The 25283-nt window shown below is 40.2% G+C and overlaps 1 protein-coding gene across 3 annotated transcripts in view; it reads left to right on the top strand.

Moving 5' to 3' along the window:
• The window catches only part of crim1 (cysteine rich transmembrane BMP regulator 1 (chordin-like)), a 120394-nt gene that overhangs the window by 69831 nt on the left and 25280 nt on the right, over positions 1–25283 (top strand). For all 3 annotated transcript variants that reach the window (XM_017694531.2, XM_037541935.1, XM_037541934.1), the window contains 2 exons: positions 13288–13470; positions 16060–16257. In XM_017694531.2, the coding sequence (XP_017550020.1) occupies positions 13288–13470; positions 16060–16257 (381 nt within the window). The remainder of the gene's footprint in view (positions 1–13287; positions 13471–16059; positions 16258–25283) is intronic.

Genomic DNA, 25283 nt, shown 5'->3' with positions numbered 1-25283 from the left:
AAGCTGTCAGTTATCAGCGCTATTTTAAAGATAAAATATAGAATAATTTCGGAGAGCCTGTGATGTCTGTCGGTTCACGAGTGGGCAAAGCAGGTAGCCAGTGCCGTTAATTTATTGACATTAGAAAATCAACAAAACATGTAACAGGGATGTTCAAAAATTTGCTTATGACTATGTTATAAACGGGATTCATCAAGTACCAAGTATCAATGTCAGGCTGATATCAGTAAAAAATGCTGGATCATATGGAAACTAAGCTGCACAAACAGTCCGTTTTGATATCAGTACTTTTTGTAATGTAACAAAACCAGTACATTTGCATATTTCCACCTATTCAGCACACAGCTCAACTCCATCCACTCATTCTGAATATTGTTTCAGCCTGAACTGCTTTTTGAAAGAGAAAGCCTATCAGAAGAAAGCTCATTTACGTATATCCAAGGCACGGTAGCAAAAATAGCCCAGTTTATTCCAAGGGATTAAATGAGGCTGGAAAATGGTAATGTAAAAATGAATTATGGCTGTTTTGGTACATAAACTAACACCTAAGTGGACCTGTGGGAAAAAATTTAATTCCAAGACAAATGTAGGATATGGGCACCTTGAGCGAAGGTGCTTTAATTGAAAATAGCCTGTTTTGCTTAGAAGTTTTTAAAGAAAAATATTGGATCTGTATCAGCTGATGCACAAAGTGGTTTACACCTTGCATTAACATGTTTTTTTCATGTCCAGATCATATCTGGATATGCTTTGGCTGGATTCCATTTACATTTTTCACCAAAACGTGTTCTCAGTGTGGCCAGATGAGATACTTTCCATAGTAAAATACATCGGTTATATGTTTTTTTACATTTTCCCATTACTGCACAATTCAGCAAGCTTGGCTTAGACTCATCGGCCCAGAATGAGGCAAAATGGCACTTGGTTTGGGGAAAACTCAAGCCTTGCTTATATTCTATCCTTTGTTTTCTTGTTTATACTCACACCTGCTAGTCAGATGTATTCCTGATTACATCATTGTATGCAGATATAGAAAACACATTTCAACATCTGTCTTTGATCCCCTTAGAATGTTCTACTCATAATCCATCACATTAGATGTGTTTACACTTGGCTTTTCATGCAGTCAGGTGAAATCGAAACATGATCTGATCACTAAAAAAACTAATGTTTAGGCAAGGTGTAAACAACCTCAAGGTACAAGCTATTAATTTTTCAGGAGATTATTTCTGAGGAGATTACACAAGATAATCCGCCCTCATGAGGAAGTGGAAAGTCAAAGTAGAGTAACTGGAAAAAATACAGTTTCAAAAACTGGAATTATTTAAAGATGAAAAAGATTATAAGAAAATAGAACTCCTAACAACCTTTCAAGACCTGGTAGACCACCAAACCTGTCACCATCAGATAAACAGTACTTAAAGCTTTCATCTTTGAGAGAGAGGAGAAAATCAAGCTCCGTCCTTCCGCTGTGAGAAGACAACACTAGGTAAAAGTCTGAAAGGATGTGTAGCTGCCAAAGTAAACAGACAAAAGAAGAAAATTTGCAAATGAAACAGTGAAGCTGCTGGTGTGCTTAGAACAACAGACTGGCCACCAGAGTACAGACCTCAACATCATTAAATGTGTTTGGGATTACTTGGATTGTTAGAAGCAAAAAATGCAACAGCTTCTAAGACTGAACTTTGCAGGCATGGAAAAATAACTGCCGATTTCTTTGAAAAGCTGAAGGAAAGTCTTGTGAAAAGAATGGTAATAAAGACAAAGTCTTTAAAGCTGTAATAAAGACAAAGTCTGGACACACCACATACTGAAAAATGTGTATAATATTTAGTTGTTGAGACTTGTGTGTAATGTTCTGTTAAATGTTTTCAGCTTTTTTCCTGAATAAAAGGAAGAGCTTACATCGCTTACATAAATTAACGAAGGGTGATCTCTTTTACATTTTAAACTGTACTATATGTGCATTCATCTCGCAGTTTCTCTCAGTTCTAATGCTAGGCATCTCTTTTTGCCTTATGTGGTCTTAGTGCAATCTTTCTGTTTTCCTCTGATGTGTTTATGGGCTGTGGACTTGGCATGTCATTAGTGATATTTTTAGGAGCCTGATTAGCTTTGTGTGCTGACGCACACACACATACACACACCCCGTTCCCCTTGTCAGCCTGTGCTCCCCAGCCCTACCATACAGAGACCCGTCATTACACTAATGTTTGCTCAGTGAGGGGCTGTCATATTGAGGAGGATGATTGGCGGTTTATGCAAGCCACTCCAAGCTCTTTGGGAACAAAACACAGCACACCTTAGAAATTCCAATTGACATACTCATGCTCCGCCCACAAATGCATTCTTTCATAGCAACTGTTGCTAGGTTGCACAAACTATATAGAAAGAAAAAATCCCCATTCAACATAATTTGAAATTGTAGCATCATTATAGATTAAATGTTTTTGTTGTGTAACTTTGGCCTGGTTGTAGTCCTTTCAGACCTGCCCAGTTTCCATTACCTACAAAAATATAGTACAGTCAGGCTCAGTATCGTGACATTTTAACCCTTTTTTACAGTAGCCATCAAATGCAGGTTTGGACATCCCTCAGTTTTATGAGCACTATGCATTTTTTCTTCAGTAACATTGATGTATTATTTATGTATTATACACTGTGTGCCCAAAAGCGTCCAGACAACCCTATTTGGATGTTTGTTTGTACACACAGCTTGCCTAATCTCCATAGAAAAGCATTGCCAGTAGAATAGGACCTTCTGGAGTAGTGTAACATGAGCCTGAAGTCACTACGCCCAGTTTGTTGGCTTAATGGAAGTCCCCCTGCATTCGGCAGAGGAGCAGTCGAACTCTGGTGTAAGCCAGAACTAATCATCCAACATTAGCACCTGACCTCACTAATGTTCTGAAGCTGCAACTAAATGCAATCAAATCCTCACAGCAATGTTCCAGCATCTACATAAATATGGTTCATCAAGGGTTCTTTAGTAAAGAACATGGTTCTATATAGACCCATTAACACTCAATGAACCATTTGCATGTTTAAAGGGCTCTTTGCATTGTGAAAACTTCACATTGATGGAGAATGTGATGTAGATGGTTCTATCTAGAACCTTTATTTTCTTCTTAGCATTCTATATAGCGCCAAAAAAAGAGTCTTCGATTATTACAGGCTTGACATTGTAACAATAGCAGAACCCTTTTCAAAAGGTTCTGTATAGGACCATCTAAAGCAGTCACAGTCTGCAGAACACTTTCACAATGCAAAGAACCCTTTAGTTATACAAAGGGTGTATATAGTGTGATTCAGTGTAGTCAACATGTATAAAATAGTTTTATGATGATTAAAAGCTTGTTGTTTTTTGTCTCGCAGTATTTTCTCTTTTGTGAAAAAGTGTGAATTGTTTTCTCAGCAGAGGGTTCTTGTCCCTTGCCTTTCACCCATCATTGCTCACTAGCAGCTCAACATTTTACACTCAGAGAGCCAACAGGTCCTAGTTAATCTGATAAGAGTTACAGGACAAATGTTGTATTTGATTATATTAATAGAAAAAATATCAGACTCAGTTTCCCTTTTACCAGAGGAATAGACTTTTAGGGCCTGCAGAAAGAGACTACACTGGAAACAACTGGAAACAAAGTGTGCTGCAATTCCCCTTTAGGCTGAATAGGATTTTTTCCGACTTTCTGCTTGTGCGGCCTCACGACAGTAACTACAAAAGAAAGCATTTGTGGGCAGAACTTGGATAGGTCAGTTTCATGCTACCAGCACATCTTTTTACTTCTCTTTGTGGAGAGTGTTCTTATGGGGCTTGGTGGATGCTAACTACGTAGCAGTCATCTAAGCAGTAAGCACCAGGATTAGCCCTGTAAATGCTCGCCTATTGTTCCGTCACAAGAGACGTGTGGAAATTGGAGAACAAGGCGCCCTCTTTCAATGGATCGGGCTTGCATTAAGATCCACACACATACACACTGTTCTGAAGCAGGGAGCTCAAGCAGTGGCAAGGAGCTCAAGCTGTGGCCCATACTTCCAAGAACCTACTGACCTTAAACTGCTGTGTTTTGTTTGTTGGCTTATGAATGCAACATAACATTTGCAGCATTTGACTGGCAGCCTAAACAGGTTGTGTCGTGGTGTAGCAAGAAGCATGTGCCCCCATTTGCTCTCTTTTGGGAGGGAGTCAAGTGAAAAGCAGCTCATTTGGAGGCGGAAAGGGATATTAAGGTTCAAGTACATTACCATGGGAGTCACCATGGGACTAGCTGCATTATGGCTGTGCTATGAAGCCTGCCATGATTGACAGGACACTGTGCTTGCTCTCCACTCTTCATTGCTCCCTCTACAAAATCTCCTCCCAGTTGAGTTCATAAGATACTGCCCATCAAAAGTATGACAACACCTTGCTGTCATTTGAAATTCAGGTTTTATTGTTTTTTTTTTTCCTTTAAGGAAGGAAAAATACTAGTAAGTGTTTTGTAACTTTAAAATAAAAAAGGTTTAAATTAAAAATTTTGATAATATTTTGTATGTTTTTTGCAACACTTGGTCTGAAGAGTAATGATTTGAAAGTTTTCTTTTACAACCATTGTTGGAAATCTTTTGCCTCTAAAAGTGGCTTCAATGCTGACATCAAAACTATGGGATAAAGTTTATTGAGCATGGCGTTGTTGATAAGGTTATTCTTACAGTTTTTATTTTTTTGCAAGGAAAAAAAGAAAAAGCCAGCTATTTTTGATGGACAGCACATGTTTGTTTGTTTTTTTCAGTGTCTCTCTCTCAAAAGAGTGTCTGCTATGTTCTCCCTGATAAAGTATTCCAAAATATTTGCACAAAAGCGTTTTTGTAAAGTTTGTGTTGAATCGCAGGTGTTGCACGGAGGACGTGATTTGCATGGCCTGAGCTCGGCGAGCCTGCTGAGGCGAGGCGCACCTGCAGCTCTTTGCGCGTTATCGCATTATTTAGTCTGCCGTGCTAGCAGCTGCAGCCAAAACAAGCCGGCATAGGGGAGGCCACTGCAGGCTGGCTGGGAGGCAGTGGCTGGTGGGTCGTACGGTGCCTGAGCCACAGGGGAGGAGAGGAAAACACAGCAGAGAGAACTCTCTCCCCCCCAGCCCCCAGGCCTGCTGGGAAAACGCTCACCATTAGGAGCTGAGAACAGCAGTCATTTTAGGCTTCAGGCTTCAGGTTGTGTTTGTGATCCAGAACCTCACCCTACTGGTGTTTGCACTTAGATATGGTGTTAAGGAAATATGTGGGTGGATTCTGACTGAGCAGTGCTTGTCTAAAGATTGTGTGTGTGGAGGTTTTTTTGGACATTTACAGGACAAAATGTCCAGACTATGTTGGAAAACTAGACAAAAATAAGGATAGCCTTAAAAAATGTCTTTTTTTTAATGAAAATGACATGTTTTACTTTTTAAAACTGAATGGTTCAACCATTTTTATTGGTTTCTGAGTTTAAGTTTAGGTTATTTGCATATGTATACAGACAAATGCACACACACACACACACATATATATATATATATATATATATATATATATATATATATAATATGTGTGTGTGTGTGTGTGTGTGTGTGTGTGTGCGTGTGTATATATTATTTAGTACACTGCTTTTCTTAAGTTAACCTAAGGACAAACATCTTAGTTAATTAAACAATGTAGAATTTGTGTTTTGCTTAGTTTTTCTGTTAACTGGGACAGAAATGGAAAGCTGTGGAGTTTGATTGTACCATATGTTACTACATTGTATCTCAAACTTTAAACAACAAATATTTTTGCAGTCTATTAAACATTTGTGAAATCTGAGTAATTTCAGGAGCTTGTGAGTAGGTTGTGAGTTTGAACCGCAGTGATGTTCTAGCTAAATAGAAAAAAGATAAATAGAAATTGTGCTCTAACAGTAGCAAAAAGTATTGTATATAAGTGTGCTCCCTGCAGAGTATGTGTTAACTAAACTCCACTTAGATAATCATATTTACATATTAGATAGACTGTATGTATGAAACCGTGTCCTGACAGTCTGGAAAAACACGTTGTGTGTGTTTGAGTGTATTTATATAGGTTCGCTTTACAAGTTCACGGTTTGACTCCCAGCTATAAGCCTTCGACGCTTTAGCTCCAATTCGCGTTCCGTTTTCTCTCTACATTATGAGACTAAATGAGCCTGGGCGAGATTTGCCTAAGTAAGTACATTATGGGTAATATTATGTAAATCTGCTCCCAAGTGAAGGTTGGTGGGTGCTGGGTTGTAATCAGCGTTCTTTGGAGCTTGTGCTCTGTGTGTTCTCAGCTCAGGAACTGGGAGGTTGAGATTGGGAGCTGCTTTAAATCTGCAGAGAGAGGGAATTTTGGAAAAGGTCTCCACACAGAAACAGTATGGATGAAGCCTGCTTCCTTCTGCTTCTGATAGGCGCTGTCTGAAGATAAGCCTCCCATCCATGTGTTTGTGTTAGTGTCTGTGTGTCTGCGCTCATGTTAGTGACGTTGTAAAGGCTCATATGAGAACGAGCATGATAAACATTGACATGTTTTATTTGCTTCACTCACATTTATTTCACTCATGCACGCATATGAATGGGTAAGAGATTGGGCAGTCGTGTAGGCTGTATATGCTTCTCCAGGCTTTCCTCAACACTCTTGAGACCTAGAGGGTGCTCAAGCGACTCAGGAGAGGCCACTTTCCAGCCACTGACCATCAGGCCCCCTGAGGGAGGAGTAGCATTGACCACAGAAAAAGAAAACAGCCCTCTGTCACCGGAACTATGGCTGTCCATCTGCTGATTGACACAGAAGCATGTCATTTAAAAAAAAAAGAATGGACTGCTTCACATTTATAACAGAGATCTCTGACCTCACAGCTATTCAGTGTGAATACCATTCTGTGGAAAAGACTGTGTGATTCAGTACATCATGAAATTCAGAGATCAGAATTGATTTTTAAAAATACAGTACAAGGAGTCATTTCAACAGAAATCAACCACAACAGTTCTTTTGCTCAGCTTTAAGCAGCTTTAGCTCAACTATAGTCACTGTTCTGGCATGTCCAGCAGGAAACTTTTCCACAAAAGTAGAACAGTTTCTGAACATTCAAGAGGCGGAAGCCAGCTTAAGTCATATTAAACACTGGAAAACTAGCTGGAGTGTTTATAAAGGCAAATAGATCTGTCCCTTCATCTCCACATTATCAGCATTCATCTTAAATCTTTCTATTCTTTGCCATTTCATTAGCTACTAGCTAGGCAAGATTGCTGTCTGTGTTGCTGGGTGACTAGCAGTCTGCATGTCAATCTTGAGGGTTTAAGGATGAATTAGTAGTGTTTAAGACCGTTTATGAATTAACATCAGCCTTAAAGCCATCCTAAAATCTAAAATCATCCTAATTCTGCTGTGGAGCCACAACAGGGCAGTAGAAGTGCTGCATGTGGCTTTGAAGTTTGATGTTGTCGACCACTGCAGTAATGGAATATAAAATATTTGAAAAATAGCCCATTTTTTTCTTTTTTTAACCAAAAAATGAACACATACCTTTCTGAATGTTATTATAATTGATTTTAACTTTGCAGAATTATAATTCGTCAAGTTGATTGTGGCAATTCAAATGCATCAGTTTTTTATAATATGTACTTAAAGTGTCTTTTTTGTTTATTTGAATTGGTTCTGGCTCATAACATCAGGCCTCAGAGACCGCAGCTGAAAATGAGCCAGTGGCATCAACTCTGGCAAATTTACCTTCAGGTTGATTTATTAATGCATAAACAGAACAAAATTGTATTACTTTATGAAATATGTAAAGCAACCTGTTAGAGTTTTACTCTCCAGCAGTAGATTAGACATCCAGAGCAGTTGTGTGTACAGTAAAGATTGTGATCAGCCGTAAGAGGATGAAGCTGATAGAGAATTACAAAGCAAGGTTTACAGAGACTAGAAATCATCGCCTGCAGCACAGCAATTAATTTTTTTCCCAGTCCATAGGTCTGTTCACCAAACACATCTGAAATGAAATTGAGGGGGAAATCTTTTGTTGTTTTTTTGACAGTCATGCACTCTTGGCAATTTGTGGTAGATCAGCAGTGCCACATGCTGTGACTGGTGCAAAAGTTGATTACAAAGGTGTTTATTAAGGTGTTTTTGTGCTGAATTTAATTACACCAGGCTTAATCTGTAGCCAGAATTGGGTGGGTTGTTTTGGACTCCTGCCTTCAGGCTGCATGGTGGGCCGCTTATGGGATTACGGTTGAGCGGCTCAGAGAGACTTCATAGTAAGCAGCATCCATCTCATGCACTCAGTTGGACTTCTGCAGGTGCTGATGGGAAATTTCTGGTGCTTCTGCTGATACCTGTGATTTCCATTGTAAACCCTTACAAGTCACAGTGGTACCTAGTGATAAACAAAATCATATCATTGAAAGTTCGTTGAAATACTTTTGAAAGTGGGGGTCGTAATCTGTTGATCAACACCATATTGTCAGAAGATAATAATGTGACAAAACATTAATGTTGGGTATGCAGTCTTGTTTTATGGAAATAAAAAAGTCACATACATTTTTACCATGTTTTTGTCATTTTCTGGCATTGAAACAAACAGGAAATGGCCAAAGGTGCAGACTCAAACCTGTCAATGCAGAAAGTAAATTGAATGTGAGTGCAATTCAGTTAATAACTATGTAAATATTATGTAATTATGTAATTCTGCTTAATTATTTAGGTATTTGTTAAATAATGATATTTAAATAAATGTAATGTAAATCTAGCATATAACAATATGTAATGACTTTGTTCTGGCCCTCTTGTTTACTAGAGAATAACGTTTCCATGTTCACAAGACTGTATTTCCTTGCATTGCTTTCACATGCTCTTCGAGTGAAGATACCTCTGGAACATAGGGGGAAGTTTATTTTGCAAAGCATGAGCTGCGCAGAGCAGTCCACTGGTAATATCCTTGACAAAAGAAATTCAGACAGCAGTTCTTTCTTGGTCCGAGCCTTTAGTGGATTACTGTTCTGAGGACGTTCTGAATGGTAGTTCGTGTTTGTTCTCTTTGCATGAAGCACAGTCTGTAGTGCCAGAGGGTTCCAAGGCAGAGACTTTTACAAAAAACTATGAAGCAATTTGAACCAGTTGTATAATCCTTTGTGATGGAGGAAGTTCTGAAACCAGACAGCCACTTTTGTCGCATGGTAGAAAGGCTTAGGAATCTGAGCATGACGTACTTAGCATATTTGTTCGGTGAGCTGGTCGTGGAGGAAATAAGCGTAGCTGTAGCGCAGGGAGCAAACTGAGCGTTTCTGCACCACTGGTGAAGTTATGCCCTTCAGAAACAGGAAGGCAGCTACAGGAGCGCTAAGGCCAAACCTGCCGCATCTCTAGTCTGTTTTTTTATCCTGGAGAGGTCATACTAAGTGGCAAGGCAGGTGGGACTCAGCATACTGTTTGCTTTCTGAGAAATCTCTACTTGTTAAATCCAGTTCTAGTCCTTCAGTTCATGTCAAAAATTAGAGCCGTCATGATTGTTAAATTTAGAAAATCAGTGATTTAAAATGACCTTCTTGATACATTGGTGAGTTATTTGCATGGTGATAAATTCTCTTACACAATAAAACCTGATATTCACAAAAATGCATATATATATATATATATGTGTGTGTGTGTGTGTGTGTGTGTGTGTGTGTGTAAATACTATACTATATATATATATAGTAACGTGGAGCAATGATGAGGCGGACGCATGTGCAAAGACAAGCGAGATTTATTAAGTGCAAATCCAAAATCAGGGTCAGAACAGTCCATGGTCAGAGAGCAGGAGGTACAGACATGACAAAAATGAGCACAGAACTCCAAACAGGCCAGAAATAAACAGAACACTTTGAACACAAACCTTACATCAAATATACAAATAAGCATACATCAAACACGATCAAACAAAGACCAGCACAGACCAGGGCAAACACAGGGCTTATGGTTAGTGTTATTATTGTTCAGTCCTTTTGTGTTGTTAAAACTCATCTTAAAACACTGATTATTCAATTAATCATCAAATTAATTGGCGCAGGTAAATAATTGATTAAAGAGTTGCTTATATAATCAACGATAACAGCTTTAATTGGACATGTTATTGCTGTCATAAGAAAATCTCGTATTTTCAGTAGTAACTTTATAGGAGAACGATAAAAATGTCTTCAACATCTTATGATGCAACTATATTTTATTGAGGGTAATTATGGGCCATTTCTGTTCCATTTTTCTGGCAATTTAAAATGTTGTAAAAATAAAATCAAAGAAAAATATGTACTTAGCCCGTTTTATTCTGACAGACAATATGACATACTCAGAAATGTTTTTTTGTTTGTTGTACATTTTTCCTTTGTCTACTGGCTGATACAGAATAGGCAGAATCCAGCTCCAAGGCCAGTTCCCTCAAGTGTCCTTGATGGACTAATGGTGGACCTTGATGCTGCATGGCAGAGAATAACTGTCTCACTTATAAATAACTGTGCCCACGAGGCTGAGAAATCATGCAGTGAACATCTGGAAGGTTTGGGATGCCTTTGTTGCTGCCTCTCAGGCTCACCTCACTAATTTCCTAGCATTCCCCCTGACCCTTCCCACCACAATCTGACTATGCTAGACTGCTCACAAGACTGAATACATTAAACTCTCCCTACATCAGACCAGCGGGCTAGCAATTTATCAGTAAGACGTGATGAGCTGATTATTTTCATTGCAGATAGGCATAAGCATATGGTATTCCAGATGTTTTTTTTTATTTTTGGGAAGAGCGTCCCATTAGCAGACTTCTAATTTACCAACAAGTGTTATATGTGTATTATTATCAGAGAATATTGAAAATATACAGAGTTGCTGCAAACAGTTGATAGTTTATGAGTACAGATACAGTACTATACAAAACTCAGAGACCACCATTTTTTTATTTGTGATTTCCAGCCGAAACAGGCAGTAAATACAACAGTAAGATATTTCACTGAAGTGTAAATAAAGCATAGGTTGACGACAAAACAACATAACTGACAACCCCCAAAATTTGGAATGGTTAATGTATGGTATTTCCTTGGAGGGGCTTATTTATCAAAGATACAGAGAAATGTGACCCCTAACAACCACGCAAGACCTGGTAGACCACCAAAACTGTCGTCATCAACAAAATAGTACTTAATGCTTTCACAATTTGCTAATCAAACAAAGATGCCCTCTTGAACTGTCTACCCCAGGCCTCAGTGTCATCGAATGTGTTTGGAATTCGGATTGTGAGAAGCAGAAAATGCAACCAACTTCTAAGACTGAACTTTGGAGCAGGGGGAAAAGATTTGTGCGTATTTCTTTGCCAAGTCTCCTGCAAGCATGGAGCAACTTGTAGCTGTACAGTTTTGACTGGAAATTAACAATAAATGAAGGGACTCTGACTTATTGTACCTCATAATACCTACACTGAAAAATCTTGCATTGAATTTACATAAACTGAATGTGTCAGTCAGTTGCATATTTCTTGCCAAAAGAAGGAAACACAGCAGCTGTGCTGATGTAATGTTGCTTTATTTGTGTGCAGCACATTTGAATCATGTAAACTCAAATCACTATTTCAGTGTACATGCATATAACACACATTGTTGATATGACTGCTGTGCTGAGAATGGTCCGTCACCCCACTAATGTCTGGTGGTCCTATGATGGTCCCTTTTCAATGATGGATGGGGGAGAGGGGGTAATGACATATTAGCAACAGATGAATTAAAGTCAGCAAATGTAAACCTACAAAATGCATCTATATAATAGGTGTTTCTGATAAAATGGCCGATGAGTGCAGGTATAGGATACATAATAAACTGGCAAATCAGCATCTGGTACAATAATATTTTGTGTGTAGCAATATTAACAGTCAGTGTAGATAGTTTTGTATTCTTTCCCTGAAGCTGTAGGCCTGTTGCTTTGCCTTAATGTAATTGTATATATTCACTCATCTTTAATTCATCTGTTTGTGTAACCAGCCTCTCGTGTTCAGCATGCCATAGATTTTATCCTCATACTGAATGCTGTATTGACACACAACAATCTTTGTTTACCTGGTGCATGCACTACAAAGTGGAAACACTCAGATTAAATTGGTCATAATAACTGCCTGACTAATAACAGCATTGCTGACACCTTTGTATCATTCACATCCACTTGTCATTATGAAGGTCCTCGTCAATGCGCACCACTTTGGTTGATTTTGCATTTACAGAGACCCAGAGCTATCATCTCCTTTATTTCTGTGTCAATAATTAAAGCTCATATTATTCCCTTATTAACATCAATAATGGGCAGTGTGTTATTTTCTCATTGTTTTTGGATTTGTGATTGTTAGGGCTGTAAATAGCACCTTATCAATAACAGTCGTCAAAGGGGTGAGATGTAAAGAGAGAAAGAGAGAGAGAGAGGAAAGCAAACAGATGGAAGAGAAAGACTTTGATTACAAAATTTAGCGAATCTGTACAGCCATCTTTCCTTGGCTGGTGTGACAACTGTGCAGCCTCTCATTGTGTAATTCACTGAACCACTACTAATTGACCAAACAAGTCTCTGGGATTGTGACGCGCTAACGGCAGAGAGCGTGACGGAACTCATTCGTATGTGCCGTTAGGGGTTGTTGTTTTCTTTGGATGTCAGGTTTCTAATAAAATCAATTCCTTTCAAACTGTCACAAGTCTTTCAGAGTAAAGGATGTACCGAATGCATGGTGGCCTCGCACAGAAATGCAGGATTTCTGACGCAGAGGATGTTTTCAAGGACAACTTCAGCTTCATCCATCACTAGCATGAAGCACAGATGAAAATGAGCTGATAACGTTATATTTTTTGTTTAGGTATTTTATTTACAAACCATAAGCTATTTCCACGAACTAAGCTTGAGTTCTGATGCTGCTCTTACTATGTAATAGTGCTGAAATTGTTTGGGTGTGACATTAAAGGAGATAATGGCTTTTCAAGCATGAATGTGCGGCTCTCTAGTTCAGTACAACTGCAGGCAGCGCAGCACGCTGGCTGAAAGGTGAATTTTGCACCTAGCGTTGCCATGGTGACCAGCACAGACCCATTCCATTGCTGGTTTGAAAGTCAGCTGCTAAAAGCTCTTGGACACCGGGTCCATGATGGAGAGGGCCCCTGTGTACCCTGTCTCTGTTTGTCCTGTTCTCTCTTCTCTCTGGCCCATTTGGTTTTGCCCATAGGGGCATTTACAGACATGTAATGCGTAAGTAGGTAATGGATTGTCTGTGTTTTGCAGAGACCAAGCCAGCCTGTACCTTCAGTGGGGTGGAGTACCGCGATGGCGACATGTTCAGGATGGACGCCTGCCGCTTCTGCCGCTGCCAGGGTGGAGTGTCTGTGTGCTTCACTGCACAGTGCGGTGTCCTCCACTGCGAACGTTACTACATACCTGAGGGAGAGTGCTGCCCCATCTGTGAAGGTGACCATAAGCACACATCAAAAGTTCTGTCCTTGTGATTAAAGGAATATTTCATCAAATGTAACTAAGAATGAATTAAAGCTGCTGGGTGCCAGATAGCACGATCTGTTCTAGGCAATGCTAATAGGCCCCTAGTATCTGAAATGAATCTTTGTGAAATGAAAATTGTGTGGGAGTACTATGCATGTCTAAAAATGAGTAGTAGACTCCTATTTATCCATGGTTTCTTCTGAAATCATATATATTAACCCCTAAAATCTCAAGGCTTATTATTCTATATGGAATACAATGAAAACCGCTGTTCCTAGTTTATTAAAGTTAATAAAAGTTAGGAGTACTCCAGTGGATCCTGGCCAGTTAAGAGTTTGTCCTCCCTTTACTGCAGTATAAGCCTCTACTCTTCTGGGAATGCAATACATTATATTAGGGGTTTCCAACCTTTTGCAACACACAGCACAAACAACTACAAAAGCTCCCATAGCCCACAAGAAGACTTAACAGATCCTAAAAGCATCTTTAATACAAAGAAGATTTTCAAATGGTAGAGTGAGCATCACACTGAACGCTCTCTCTACCAGTTAAGATGATGTCCCCTTGCCCCTTGTTGAAAACCACTGCACTATATATTGGACATTGCTATACATTGCTGTGAAGTTTTGATTGCCACAAGTGCGCTACTAAGGTCAGGTGTACTAAATTTGAATGACTAGTTCTGGATCACGCCACTCCAACTCATCCCCAAGGTACTGAACGGAGCTGTATTTCTCCAGAGAACACAATTACACTCCTTCACAGCCCAGTGCTGGGGGGTTTAATCTCTCCCTTTGCAATGCTTTTCACTGGACATGGTGACCTTAAGCTCCAGTGTCTTATTCTATTGCCAGGCTTTTCTATGGAGGTTAAACAAACTGTGAGTGCATAATTGAACACCTGTCTGTAGCAGTGGATGCACCTTAAAAGTAGCAAAATTCACACATCAGACAGGGTGTGTGGACACTTTTGGTCAACAGGTACAATATCAATAACAGAAACACACTTGCACAATTAAATATGCAAAATTACAAATGAATATGAAAATTCAAATATGTACAGTTAAAATAACACACTGTTACTCTGCACAGCCTCAGATCTGCAGCACGTATTTATTAATGTCAAAAGGACTCAGCCCTTCCACATACTGTATGATCAAAGCAACTCAGCCCAACCTGTAAATGCATGTTATCAGCATGAACATAACAGGCATTTAAACAGCCCTTGAACAAGTTGCTCCATAAGTGCTCACTTGCCTCTGTGTAGTGAGATTTCAGTAGAGCCGCATGTGATCTCAAACTGAGACGCCGTCCTTTCTTTTGAAGCAGCTCCGAAACAAGATTGCAATGTTACTGAATGTGTGGAACGAAGTTTTTATCAAAAACTCCAAGAAAGAAAAAAGGCATTTTTCTTGAACAGGCCCCACTTATCACAGGAATTGTAACGAACAGCTCGGCCCAAGGGCTTTTTGCGTCTCCTATTTATTGTCTGGCTCAAATTGATTCAGATGGCGATTTTCCGAGCAAGAATGCTAATAAACACTTTCGCCACCAGAAACAAGCTGCTGGAGCAATTAAATGGCATCAGGAATTTTTCAAAATGAAGTGCGTTAAGAACTGCATTAAAAATGAAGCATGAGGGAGGACCCTAACGACTGGACTTGGCAGCAGCGTGTGATGAATTCTTTGCATACTTTTTATTCTCCCAATTAAACAAGCGTCCTGGGTTAATTAGTTCAGGGAACTGCTTGTTGTTTTACTTTGTAGACAACCAGTAATAGCGTGCCTGGGAGCATGTAATTTCGATTGCTCTGTGCCTCTCTTGGGTAGACGTTTCTTCCCACCATATTACTTTTTTTCTATTAGCTTGCTACCTTTGCCTGCTGATATTAGACTTATCAGATTGTGTTCATGTGGAGATGAGTTTTCCTAATGATTCTGCAGCGCTCTGCTTAATTAAGATGAAGTTACCATTACAGCCACCCCCACTATTTGCTTAGTGAATTTCACCACTGTGAATTTTACAAACAAGCAACATGTCCATGCTGATAAAAAGTTACATTTTTAAACTCGTAAAGAGCCGTAGGAGGTCTAGCAGAGTGGACAAACCCTGTATGTGTTTTTTTATGATCATATAGATACAAATTTTTGGCTTGCATTGGTTTTTTTTGGTTTGCATTTGCCGCCCTTTTGAGCTTGTGTTTTTACAGCACTTTGAAGTGCAGTTGTATGTATACTCCCAATAGCAAGGCTGACTCATAAGAGAAGGATGCAATGCCATGGATCAAATCCTGTTTTAAAAGAGTTGTAGAGTCAGGCTGTTAGAGACGCTGCTCTCTGGCTGCATGACCTGCCCTAGACGCGCTGAATTTACTGTAATTGTCAGAGCTGTAGTTGAGAGGTGAGTATTGAATGTAATACAGGGTGTAGTGCTTTATTGGATGTTTACACTGATGCTGTTTGCGTGCCCCAACATATCAACCGCCAGTATATGAATCCATGTTGAATGTTCTTTTCACCGACTGTTATTTTCTCTCTTTTTCTCCATCTCTCTCTGCAGATCCGATCTTCCCAGCTCTGAATTTTGCAGGCTGCTATGTGAATGGGCAGATCCTGGCTCATGGTGACCACTGGCGTGAGGATGATTGTACGTTTTGCCAGTGTGTGAGCGGAGAGGCCCGCTGCGTGGCAGCTGCCTGTGGCCATAGCTGCCTCAACCCCGTCACCGTGCCCGGAGAGTGCTGCCCTGTGTGTGAGGGTAAGTACAGGGCATGTGTTTAAGTGTACGTGTGACATGACTTTTTCAACAGCACTGTATAGGAGTTAGTTCAACACCCCAAATACTAGTACTTCTGTATCTTCTTTCAAAGTATCCCCTTCTTATACGCCCTCTAGTTGCAGAGATGGCGACATCTACAACTGACTGAATTATCACATTTAAAATCATTTTAATAATAAAAAAGGACAAAAATATCTAAATAAGCACATTCATGTGATACATGAACATTATTGGTGGCACTATGATGTTCACCACTACGTGAAAGGCTTAGATTGTTTCTGTTATGGATGCAATCTGCTCAAGTTACAGATCACTCTCAGGAATATTTAGCGTTGTATTCATATCATAAATCTGCGTTCTAGTACTGAAACATTAAATGAATGTCTGTGTAGTAGTTTTTCTTTCAGTTGAACTTCATGACTACAGTCCATTAATTTTTGTTTTTCCACCTTGGAAAGAGCTTGAACTATTTATATACGTGAGCAGTTGGGCCCTGGATTCAGATTTTATGTTTGGGTTTTGAGAGTCCAACTTCCTTACTTTATTTTTTTGCGCTGTTTTAAAACACTTCCTGCTATTTTAGGCCCACATTCGTGAGAACAGCAAATCAGTTCATGAAAGCACAGTTTAGTGCAGTCAAAAGGATGTTTAATTTGTTTGGCCAAAGTGAAGTTTTATGTTGTATGTTTTATATGTATTTGTAATATGTTCTGTGCAAATGAATAGAGTTTTAGGATTAAAGTAAAGTAAAAGCTTGCTATGTCAGCACTGCACTGCCTGATAACAGTGCAGAGAGTTTATCCGGGTTAAAAATGCCTGACATGTTGTTTGAAAACATTGGTTAATGAATACATTTGTTAAAGCTATAATTAAACACCTTTTTCCTTTATTATAACATATTATTTTAGAATGCTTTAACTTTTATTTATCCATGATCTAATGACTGCTTTTATTTTCACTACATGGTAACCAGTGCTATCCTGACAGGTTTTGTTTGGCATGTTTGCTAATGAGTGGCTGGTTTGGGGGAGTTTCAGTCAGTTTGGGTTTAAAACACGACAACTACATGTCAGGCTGCATTCGAGCTTAGACCAAAATTTCAGGCCCACGTTGCTATTTTCCTGTCATAGCAGGTGGAATGACAGAATATAGATCACGCCATTTGAAGAGGCTACTACTTCTGCATTTCAAGCAGAGCCATTTCTGCTTGAAATACACAGGTAGTGATTTTCACTAATGTTTTAAATGATGTTGATGTTGTATTCTGCCTATAGGCTAATCAAATTGCACAAGCTACTTTTCGATAACATTTGGATGGTCAGGTGATAAATGTTTTTTGTCATGATTTGTTTTGGTATAGAAGACTGATACCACTTTTCATTTGAGTCAAAAGTCTACTATCATGATAACCCTGAAGTGTGTTATCTTGTCTTTTTTTCTCTGCCTCTCTTTGTTCATTGTTCCTAACACACTTTGGCCTTGTTTGTAGGTCAGTGTGTGCGTGTATATGGGTCATTTGTTACTAGGTCTTACCAAGTGCAGTGTGTTTAATTTCTGTGGAACATTTTTACATGTCACTCCTTTACATGTCATTAAGCTGCAACCTTATTAGTCAGTTACTCAATGTAACACCTGTAATTCTACTATTCTACTACTATAAATTAGTTGTTAACTGCTATGTAGCTATATAAGACATAGTTATGAGGATGAGGCACTGAAGTGTGGGCCCATATATGGGAACTTGCATTTTAAGGTTTTTTTTAAAGTGCATACAAAAGTATTTGTACCCTCACCTTACAGCAGTTACCATTAATGCCTGACTCTTTCACATTACCCATTTATTCTTTGCCCAGGACAAACATAGTGCGTGAAAGCTGCTTTATAGCTATTGATCCTCGCTGATTTGCCAGTTTATTCCATGCACACACCTTGTACCTACTCCTGTTGGACATTTTATCAGAAACGCCTGCCATATACATGCATTTTATAGGTTTACAATTACTCACTGTAGCTGATCTGTTGTTGCTCAGGTTAACAGCCACTTACATGGTTGGTGTACTGGATAAATTGGTCACTGTATAGGTACAAGGTACCTAATATATGATTGCTATTACACTCTCAGGCATATCGGGTTACATATGGGACCACTCTCACGCTGCAGTGGTCTTGCCTGGCTGCTGAGTGAGAGCCACGGGTGAGAGCTTTGCGTTGGGTTGCTGCAAATTGTAAGGTTTGATTAAGCAGATTCTGATATGGATTTTCACCCAGGCATTTGGGAATGCTGTTTGTGTGTGTTTTTATTTTAGCTTATGTGTAAGCAAGGTTCAGGTAGGATGCCTGGAGACACACATCTACATGCGTGCACACAAACACAGACACACACACACACACACACACACACACACATGTACACACAAGTGTGGAGAAGCAGTTGACAGATGAGTGGCAGCTATGTCAGATGATGAATGTCTTTCTAGATTGGCTGAAGCCAGAGAAACGAAGGCATCTTCTCTCAGCTCAAGCTGAAGGATATAGATTTGATATCAGCACTGTACGCTATCAGCATTCTCAGCAGCTTCACTCTGCACATCCACAGAATGAAGCTTTTGCTTCAGTGATTTTCTCAAAAATTCAGTGACATTTTCAAAGAGCGGAACACTCAATCAGACCACAGTCGGCACCCTGCTGTTATTAATTGTAATTTGCAATTTGCAAAGAATTAACTTCTCACTTCTGGTCTTGGGTACACCATGCACTGCACAGATGCTTCACATTATGTTTCATTACTCACCTTATCCAATTAATCTAGTGATTACCAAGACCTTTCTAATTCGTCTAATCTGTTTGAGTCAGAAAATAACAAGAACACACAGTGTCATTGATGTAAAGCACCCCTGGTGCTTTTTCAGCCTCAAGGCTGAAACTCTGATCATCTCACCTCTGATCTAGTGAATGATTACCACATCAGTAAATAGTTGTTGTGCTGCAACAGCAGTCACATAAAATGTACCTTGCTTTCACTTTCTTATGTAGGATGTGGTTCAGGGCATTACTGATATCCTGCTGATGTAGGTTCACACTAGTTTCCTCCCATACTAGTGTTAGCAGCTCCCAACTTTTTAACTTTTGCTGTTAAGTGAAAATTGCTGCCAGTTTTTCTTCTTGATAGACCCGTGCACAAACTTTATAGTTGGACTGTGAGCTCTACCATCTTGTTCACAGCACTGATTGTACCTGACAGAAGTCCCGCCCCAGATTCTCTCCAATTATGGTTCACTCTGGTCAACTTTTTCAATGGACTCTGGATTGTAATTTTTACGCATTACCATGTAAAGACATGCGTTGATGTCTTTTGTTTATCAGATCATGGCTCTCATTGCTCCAACCTAGCCTAATATTGTTGGAAGGAAATTTGAGGTGAGGCTGTAAGCAGTAATAAAAAGTGTAATGTTTTGGGTTTAGAGTTATGATACTGTGCATAAACCTCCTCCACTGCGTCGTTGGGTGTGATTATCTGTGTTTCTCCTGTGTAAATGTCCATGGGCAGGTGTAATAAGGTTGCTGTCTGTCTACTCTGCTCTCTGCTCCTCCAGCTTGTGTCCAATTAAACATCCACACCAGCGCAGCATGCCTCCCTACAGATCAATACATCAGTAAGAGGAAAAAAAGGCAAAAGGCAAAAAAAAAAGTTGGAAAGTGAATATTATACTACATGTACCACGTCAGCCAGATTCCTGTCCGTTCATAACCTCCTGTTATAATCAGGATGCAAAGGGTCCAATTAGAGGGCGTATGGCCTCAGGTCATCTGACCGGCCTGGCTTTTCTGAGAATTTGTGGCTGGAAGAAGGGATGGAAGTGCATGGGATGAATGAAAGAAGGCAGCAGCATGCCCCCAGGCTTCCTTTCTCATGTGCCTGCGAGGGACTGTCTGTCTCTCTCTCTCTCTCTCTCTCTCTTCGTTCTTTCTCTGTCTCTCTTTCTTTCTCTCTCTGTCCGTGCCTTTTTCTCTTCCTTTTACGCTGTGTTTTCTATTAATCTTTTATGCAGCTGTCTGCCCGTGAAACAATTAGAGTTGTGAGTCTGACAGACTGTGCATAAGCACGTATAGGGTATTCTCATATACACACACACAAACACACACAGCTGTGGAGGGGCAGACTGGCAGGCAGGTGGAGCCCCATTGCTCCATTAAACATTCCATACATACAATACTAGTAGAACCACATTCTAATCCAGTCCTTCACACATCTCTCCCTCTCTCACTCTCTCTTTCTCCTTCTCTCTCTCCTTCCCTCTCTGATTCAAGATTCACAATTCTTATTTTCTCTGTTGCTGTTTCTTGTTTCTGTCCCTCTTTCTCTCATTTTCTTTCTCTCTTTAAATATTTCTTTCCTTCCTGTTGTTCTCCTTCTCTCTTCTTCCTCTCCTCTCTGTCTCTCTCTTCCTTTCCCTCTCATTATATTTCACTTTCTGTCTCTCTCTCCCCTTCTCATCCTGTCTTCCTTCTCTTTTTTCTGCCCCTTATCTCTCTCTCTCTCTCTCTCTCTCTCTCTCTCTCTTTCTGTGTATCTCACATGCTCTCACTTGCTCTGTACCTCTTTCTCTCATTTTCTCTCTCCTTTCTCACTTTTATTCTTTCTCTTCTCCCTGTTGTTCTCTCCTTCTCTCCTGTCTCCTTCCCCTCTCTCCCTTTCCTTCTCCCTTATTGTGTCTTTCACGTGCTGTCACTCTCTCCCCCTCTTCTCCTTTTTCTCCTCCTTTCTGTCTTTCTTCTCCGTCTCTTTTTTTCTGCCCCTTATCTTGATGTCTCTGCCCCCTTCAAAATCTCTCTCTCTCCATCCTTTTCTCTCCATTTCTTCCTCTCAGTCTGATTTGGATCAAAGAGAATCATGTCTGGCTGCTGCTCATTGCTGTGCTCTGTGGAAACTCATGGAGATCCAGTGTGTTTTTACATTTCTACACTATGGCGGTGCTCTGCCCACTCAGGATCCTCCTGGGCTCAGTAATTGACATGAACTACCCTATATTTCAGTGTAAGACAGTGTGTATTTGAGTATCTCCTTCTGCATGGCTGTGTGGTAAAGACAGCTGTTTAAATAATGATAGCCCTCTCTTCATTTAAAGAGTATATTCATTGCTGTGGGCTCAGCCCTGTGTGTTCTTGTTTCTGGGAAAGCTTTCTCATGGACAGAAGGTGTATTGATTTGCAGGGTGTGCGTCGTATTACGTTACCTGTGTATTGAATGCGCTGTGCTACACCATGCCCTTCTGACCTTGCTGTTCTTTTTTTTTTTTAATTATTATTTATTTATTTTTGAAAGCGCCATAGCCACCTCATCCCATTCTGATTCCACAACCGAAAGCAGGGGGGACAAGGGGAGGGAGGACAGGTAGCGAAGACTGCATTTCACTCTAAGCCTCTACACATGCAGGCCTTCCATTTGTGGCCCCATTATTGCACAGGGCGTTAGGAAATAAAGCAGGAACTTAACGATACCCGCTCTCCCCCTAGACAGATGTCTTTTAAAAATAGCCATACCTGTTGGCAAGGACTGCAGAACTCTTTGTCCATTCTCCCTTGTTCATTTACATAAGGCATGTGTGACCATGTGAGTGTGTGCCATGCTTTGGGAGGAGGCAGTTATGTCACGTAAAAACCATTTTACCGCTTCGCTGCCAGCACTATACATTAGCCGGCACCTGGGGAGCAGGTGAGAGAGGGCGCAAGGAGGGAAATGATAGGCTGCTCAAAATTGCATCCACACAGACCCCTGAGAATGTGAGTAAAGGTGTGTGCAAGTTTTGTGTGTCTATAAGCATGTTCAGATTAGCCTAGAGTCAGGCTATTGACTTCAGTTAGAAGCCTGAAAGTGCTTCTTTTTTCACTATGTTGTAGAAGCACCTACACAAGAAGGAACATTATATAGTGCAGGGTGGCTGCTGGTCAAGAGTATTAAGCACTGTGACAATGAAGTGTGTAAGAGGGCATGGAGTCCGTAACATCAATGTAAGCAAGTTTAAAAAAGAATTGTGGGAACCACATTAAAGGGTGTAGTAATATGTCATGTATGGAGCAGCCATTTAACCTTAATTTTCTCTCCAAACATACACAAAACAAACCATACAAAACCAAGACCTATGCTGTTCATTTTTCAGTGGCTTTGAGGTAGACTTTCAGTCCTTTTCTCACTTGAGCTTTTCAGCTCTTTATTCTTCAGTCTCTCGCCACTGCTGCTTGTCCTTCTCCCCTTTCCCTCTGTTCCCTCTGTGATCTTTTAGCAAGGCGCTCACCTGAGCTCTGCCTCCCCGGCATTCCGCATCTCGCGTCTGGATCGAATGTGAGGTGCAGGGAAGTGGCATCGCTGCAGAATAGGAAGCGGGGCCCAGCTTCATGCCTCTCGTAGTCATCATTGTCACCGTCCCCTCTCTGGCAGCTGATGTCCTACCAGAGAGGTGGTTGGTTAGTGTAGTGATTAACACCTTTGCCTTCTACGCCGAAGACAGGGGTTCAATCCCCGACCAGGGCAAGCACCCTACACTATACCAATAAGGGTCCTTGGGCAAGACTCCTAACACCACCTTGGCCTACCTGTGTAAAATGATCAAATTGTAAGTCGCTCTGGATAAGAGTGTCAGCAAAATGCCATAAATGTAAAGGTCCTCCTCCCACCATCATTCATGTCCCTCGGCGGTTTCAGGATTTGTGCTCCACCCCTCACCATCCGCCAGTTCTTCTGTCCCCACTGTCCTTGTCTGGAGTTTGGGGCCTGGGGCACGGGTGTGTGCCATAGTTACATATCATGGAAAGCTGAATTTTCCTCACTTGTTTCAAATAAAACATACCTTTCTCTCCCCAGTCTATACAGACCATATGTAGAAACTAACCTGAACTCAATTAAATTATCTATGATGTCAATTCATTTATAGATATCCCCCTATTCAGCGTGCAGCATCTGTTGGAAGGAGTGTTTCAGCCTCGACTACTTTTTGAGGCGCAAAACATAGCTGCCAATCAAAACAGGGCTCATTTACATATATCAGTCTTATAGACACAGAAATAAACAGGCTATTAAATTCTATGGGATGAAGAAAGAGTGGAAAGTGGTCATGTAAAAATGTATTACAACGGCGGCTGAGAAAAAAAATACAAGAAAATGATTCTGTCTGCGCTTCTGTGCACCGCTAGGTTTAGACCGTTTGTAGTGAGTGAATGAGACATCCTTGGTGGCTGGTGTACTACATCCATTTGTTTTCTGTTGCACACAGGTCACATTAAACAGTTGGTGATCGGTCAGTCAAATGTCCCTTTCTTATCAAAGTAGGCGGTTCTCGAAACCTGCATGGCCTGGCTTCCAGGACTTTATTTCAGCGCGGTGTTAGCAGCTTGCAGTGAAATTGGTTTCATCTTGCGGAGTGTTTCTACACTGATTAAGTACTCTGGGCTTTGTGTTTAGCAGAAAAAACTGTTTCTGGAGTCTCCTACTGGCTGTTCACTGCTGTTTTTTCTGCTGCTGTATTTCATTACTAAGCTGCTGTATTTCAGTACTAAACTGTCTTCAACTGCTCAACTGCTGCCCACAGCACCAACTAGTGGATTTATTAGTCAACAAGTCATCTGCTTGACTGCTCTGTGATACCTCTAGTGCATGAAAAGTCTTTTTGAAACCAGCTGACTACAGCTGCTCATGACATTGCATCAGTGATTACAAACCCTGATCTTCCTGACCTGCGCATTTTTTGTGTTTTTCCTGCATTCTGTTGTACTCGTAAGTTGGATATTTCTGAGTTGGTATTCCAAAGTTCCATTCTTAATGCTGCACTTATGAAAAACATGGATGCCTGCAGCAAACTGCAAACCATGGAATTTGTGAGCATCTTAAGAGGACTTTATACTACATTGTAGTATATTTTCAATAAAGAAAACATGTTTGTTTAAAAGTAAATGCAAAAGGAGCGTGTTCACTGTCTGTAATGCACACTGCTGTTTTGGCTGTGACATCAGGTGTGCTAATGTGAGTGACCCTGACATATAATATGAACATACATATAAAAACATGACCACTGACAAGTGCAGTGGAATTCTAACTTTACATGTTAGGGGGGTAATTTTCATGCGATTTTACTTTTAGCCCCATAAACTACAGGCTTATCATTTAGTTATGAATCTTCATAACTCTTTTTAGCATTTTGTATTTTTACCCTGAGATCCATTTTGATAATTTGTATGGTTTTATGTGCCAAAAATAGTCGTCATTCATTTCTGTATTAGTATTTTCCAGCCTTTCTTTATCATTTAGAATTAAACAGACTGTTTCTTTTACTTTGCCTTTATTATGACACAATCATCCATAAAAAGCCCCCAGCCAAGCAGAATTGTTTTCTTTGCTGAGGATGTATACTTTTCAATAAATCAACATAACATGTTATTTGACTAGAAACACCAAACCTTTGCATACAACTGTACATGTAAATGAACTCTGTTCCAGTTGGTTGCCCTGTGTTGTGCCTCGTTCATACAGTAGTTTGGGCTAGAACACTCCTTATAACTTCAGCAAGAGTGGGCTGAACAGCTGTAGGCTAAATAGGTGGATATATGAAATTACTAGGTTTTTATGACATCACAAAAACAACTAATTCAAAGGGGTCATTTTCACAGCTTTGTCTCCACATATGGACTGTATGAGCTGATGAGTGAACAGTATGTTTGAAACTTCAAAAACTACATCAAACAGTTTTGCTTCAGAAAAGTAAGGAACATATGGTTTTCCATGACATGTGCTTGATTCAGGGGTGTCAGAGTAGGGAAAATGTCAAAGTATGCAGGGCAGGAGTGGGATACTGTGAAATAGTAATTGACTCATTTGCCTGGCAACACAATGTGTTTCTAACATCTCAAAGCTAGAACACAATATATCAGCCTGCATTAGCTGCTAGCAGCTGAGTGAGAGCCAGTACTCAGCTTTTTGGCACCACTGGGAAACCACAGCGTTCTGTATGGCCATT

This window comes from Pygocentrus nattereri, chromosome 10 (assembly GCF_015220715.1).
Source record: "Pygocentrus nattereri isolate fPygNat1 chromosome 10, fPygNat1.pri, whole genome shotgun sequence".
Lineage (NCBI taxonomy): Eukaryota > Metazoa > Chordata > Actinopteri > Characiformes > Serrasalmidae > Pygocentrus > Pygocentrus nattereri.
The sequence above is the reverse complement of the archived record's forward strand: the minus strand, read 5'-3'. Positions and strand labels throughout refer to the sequence as shown.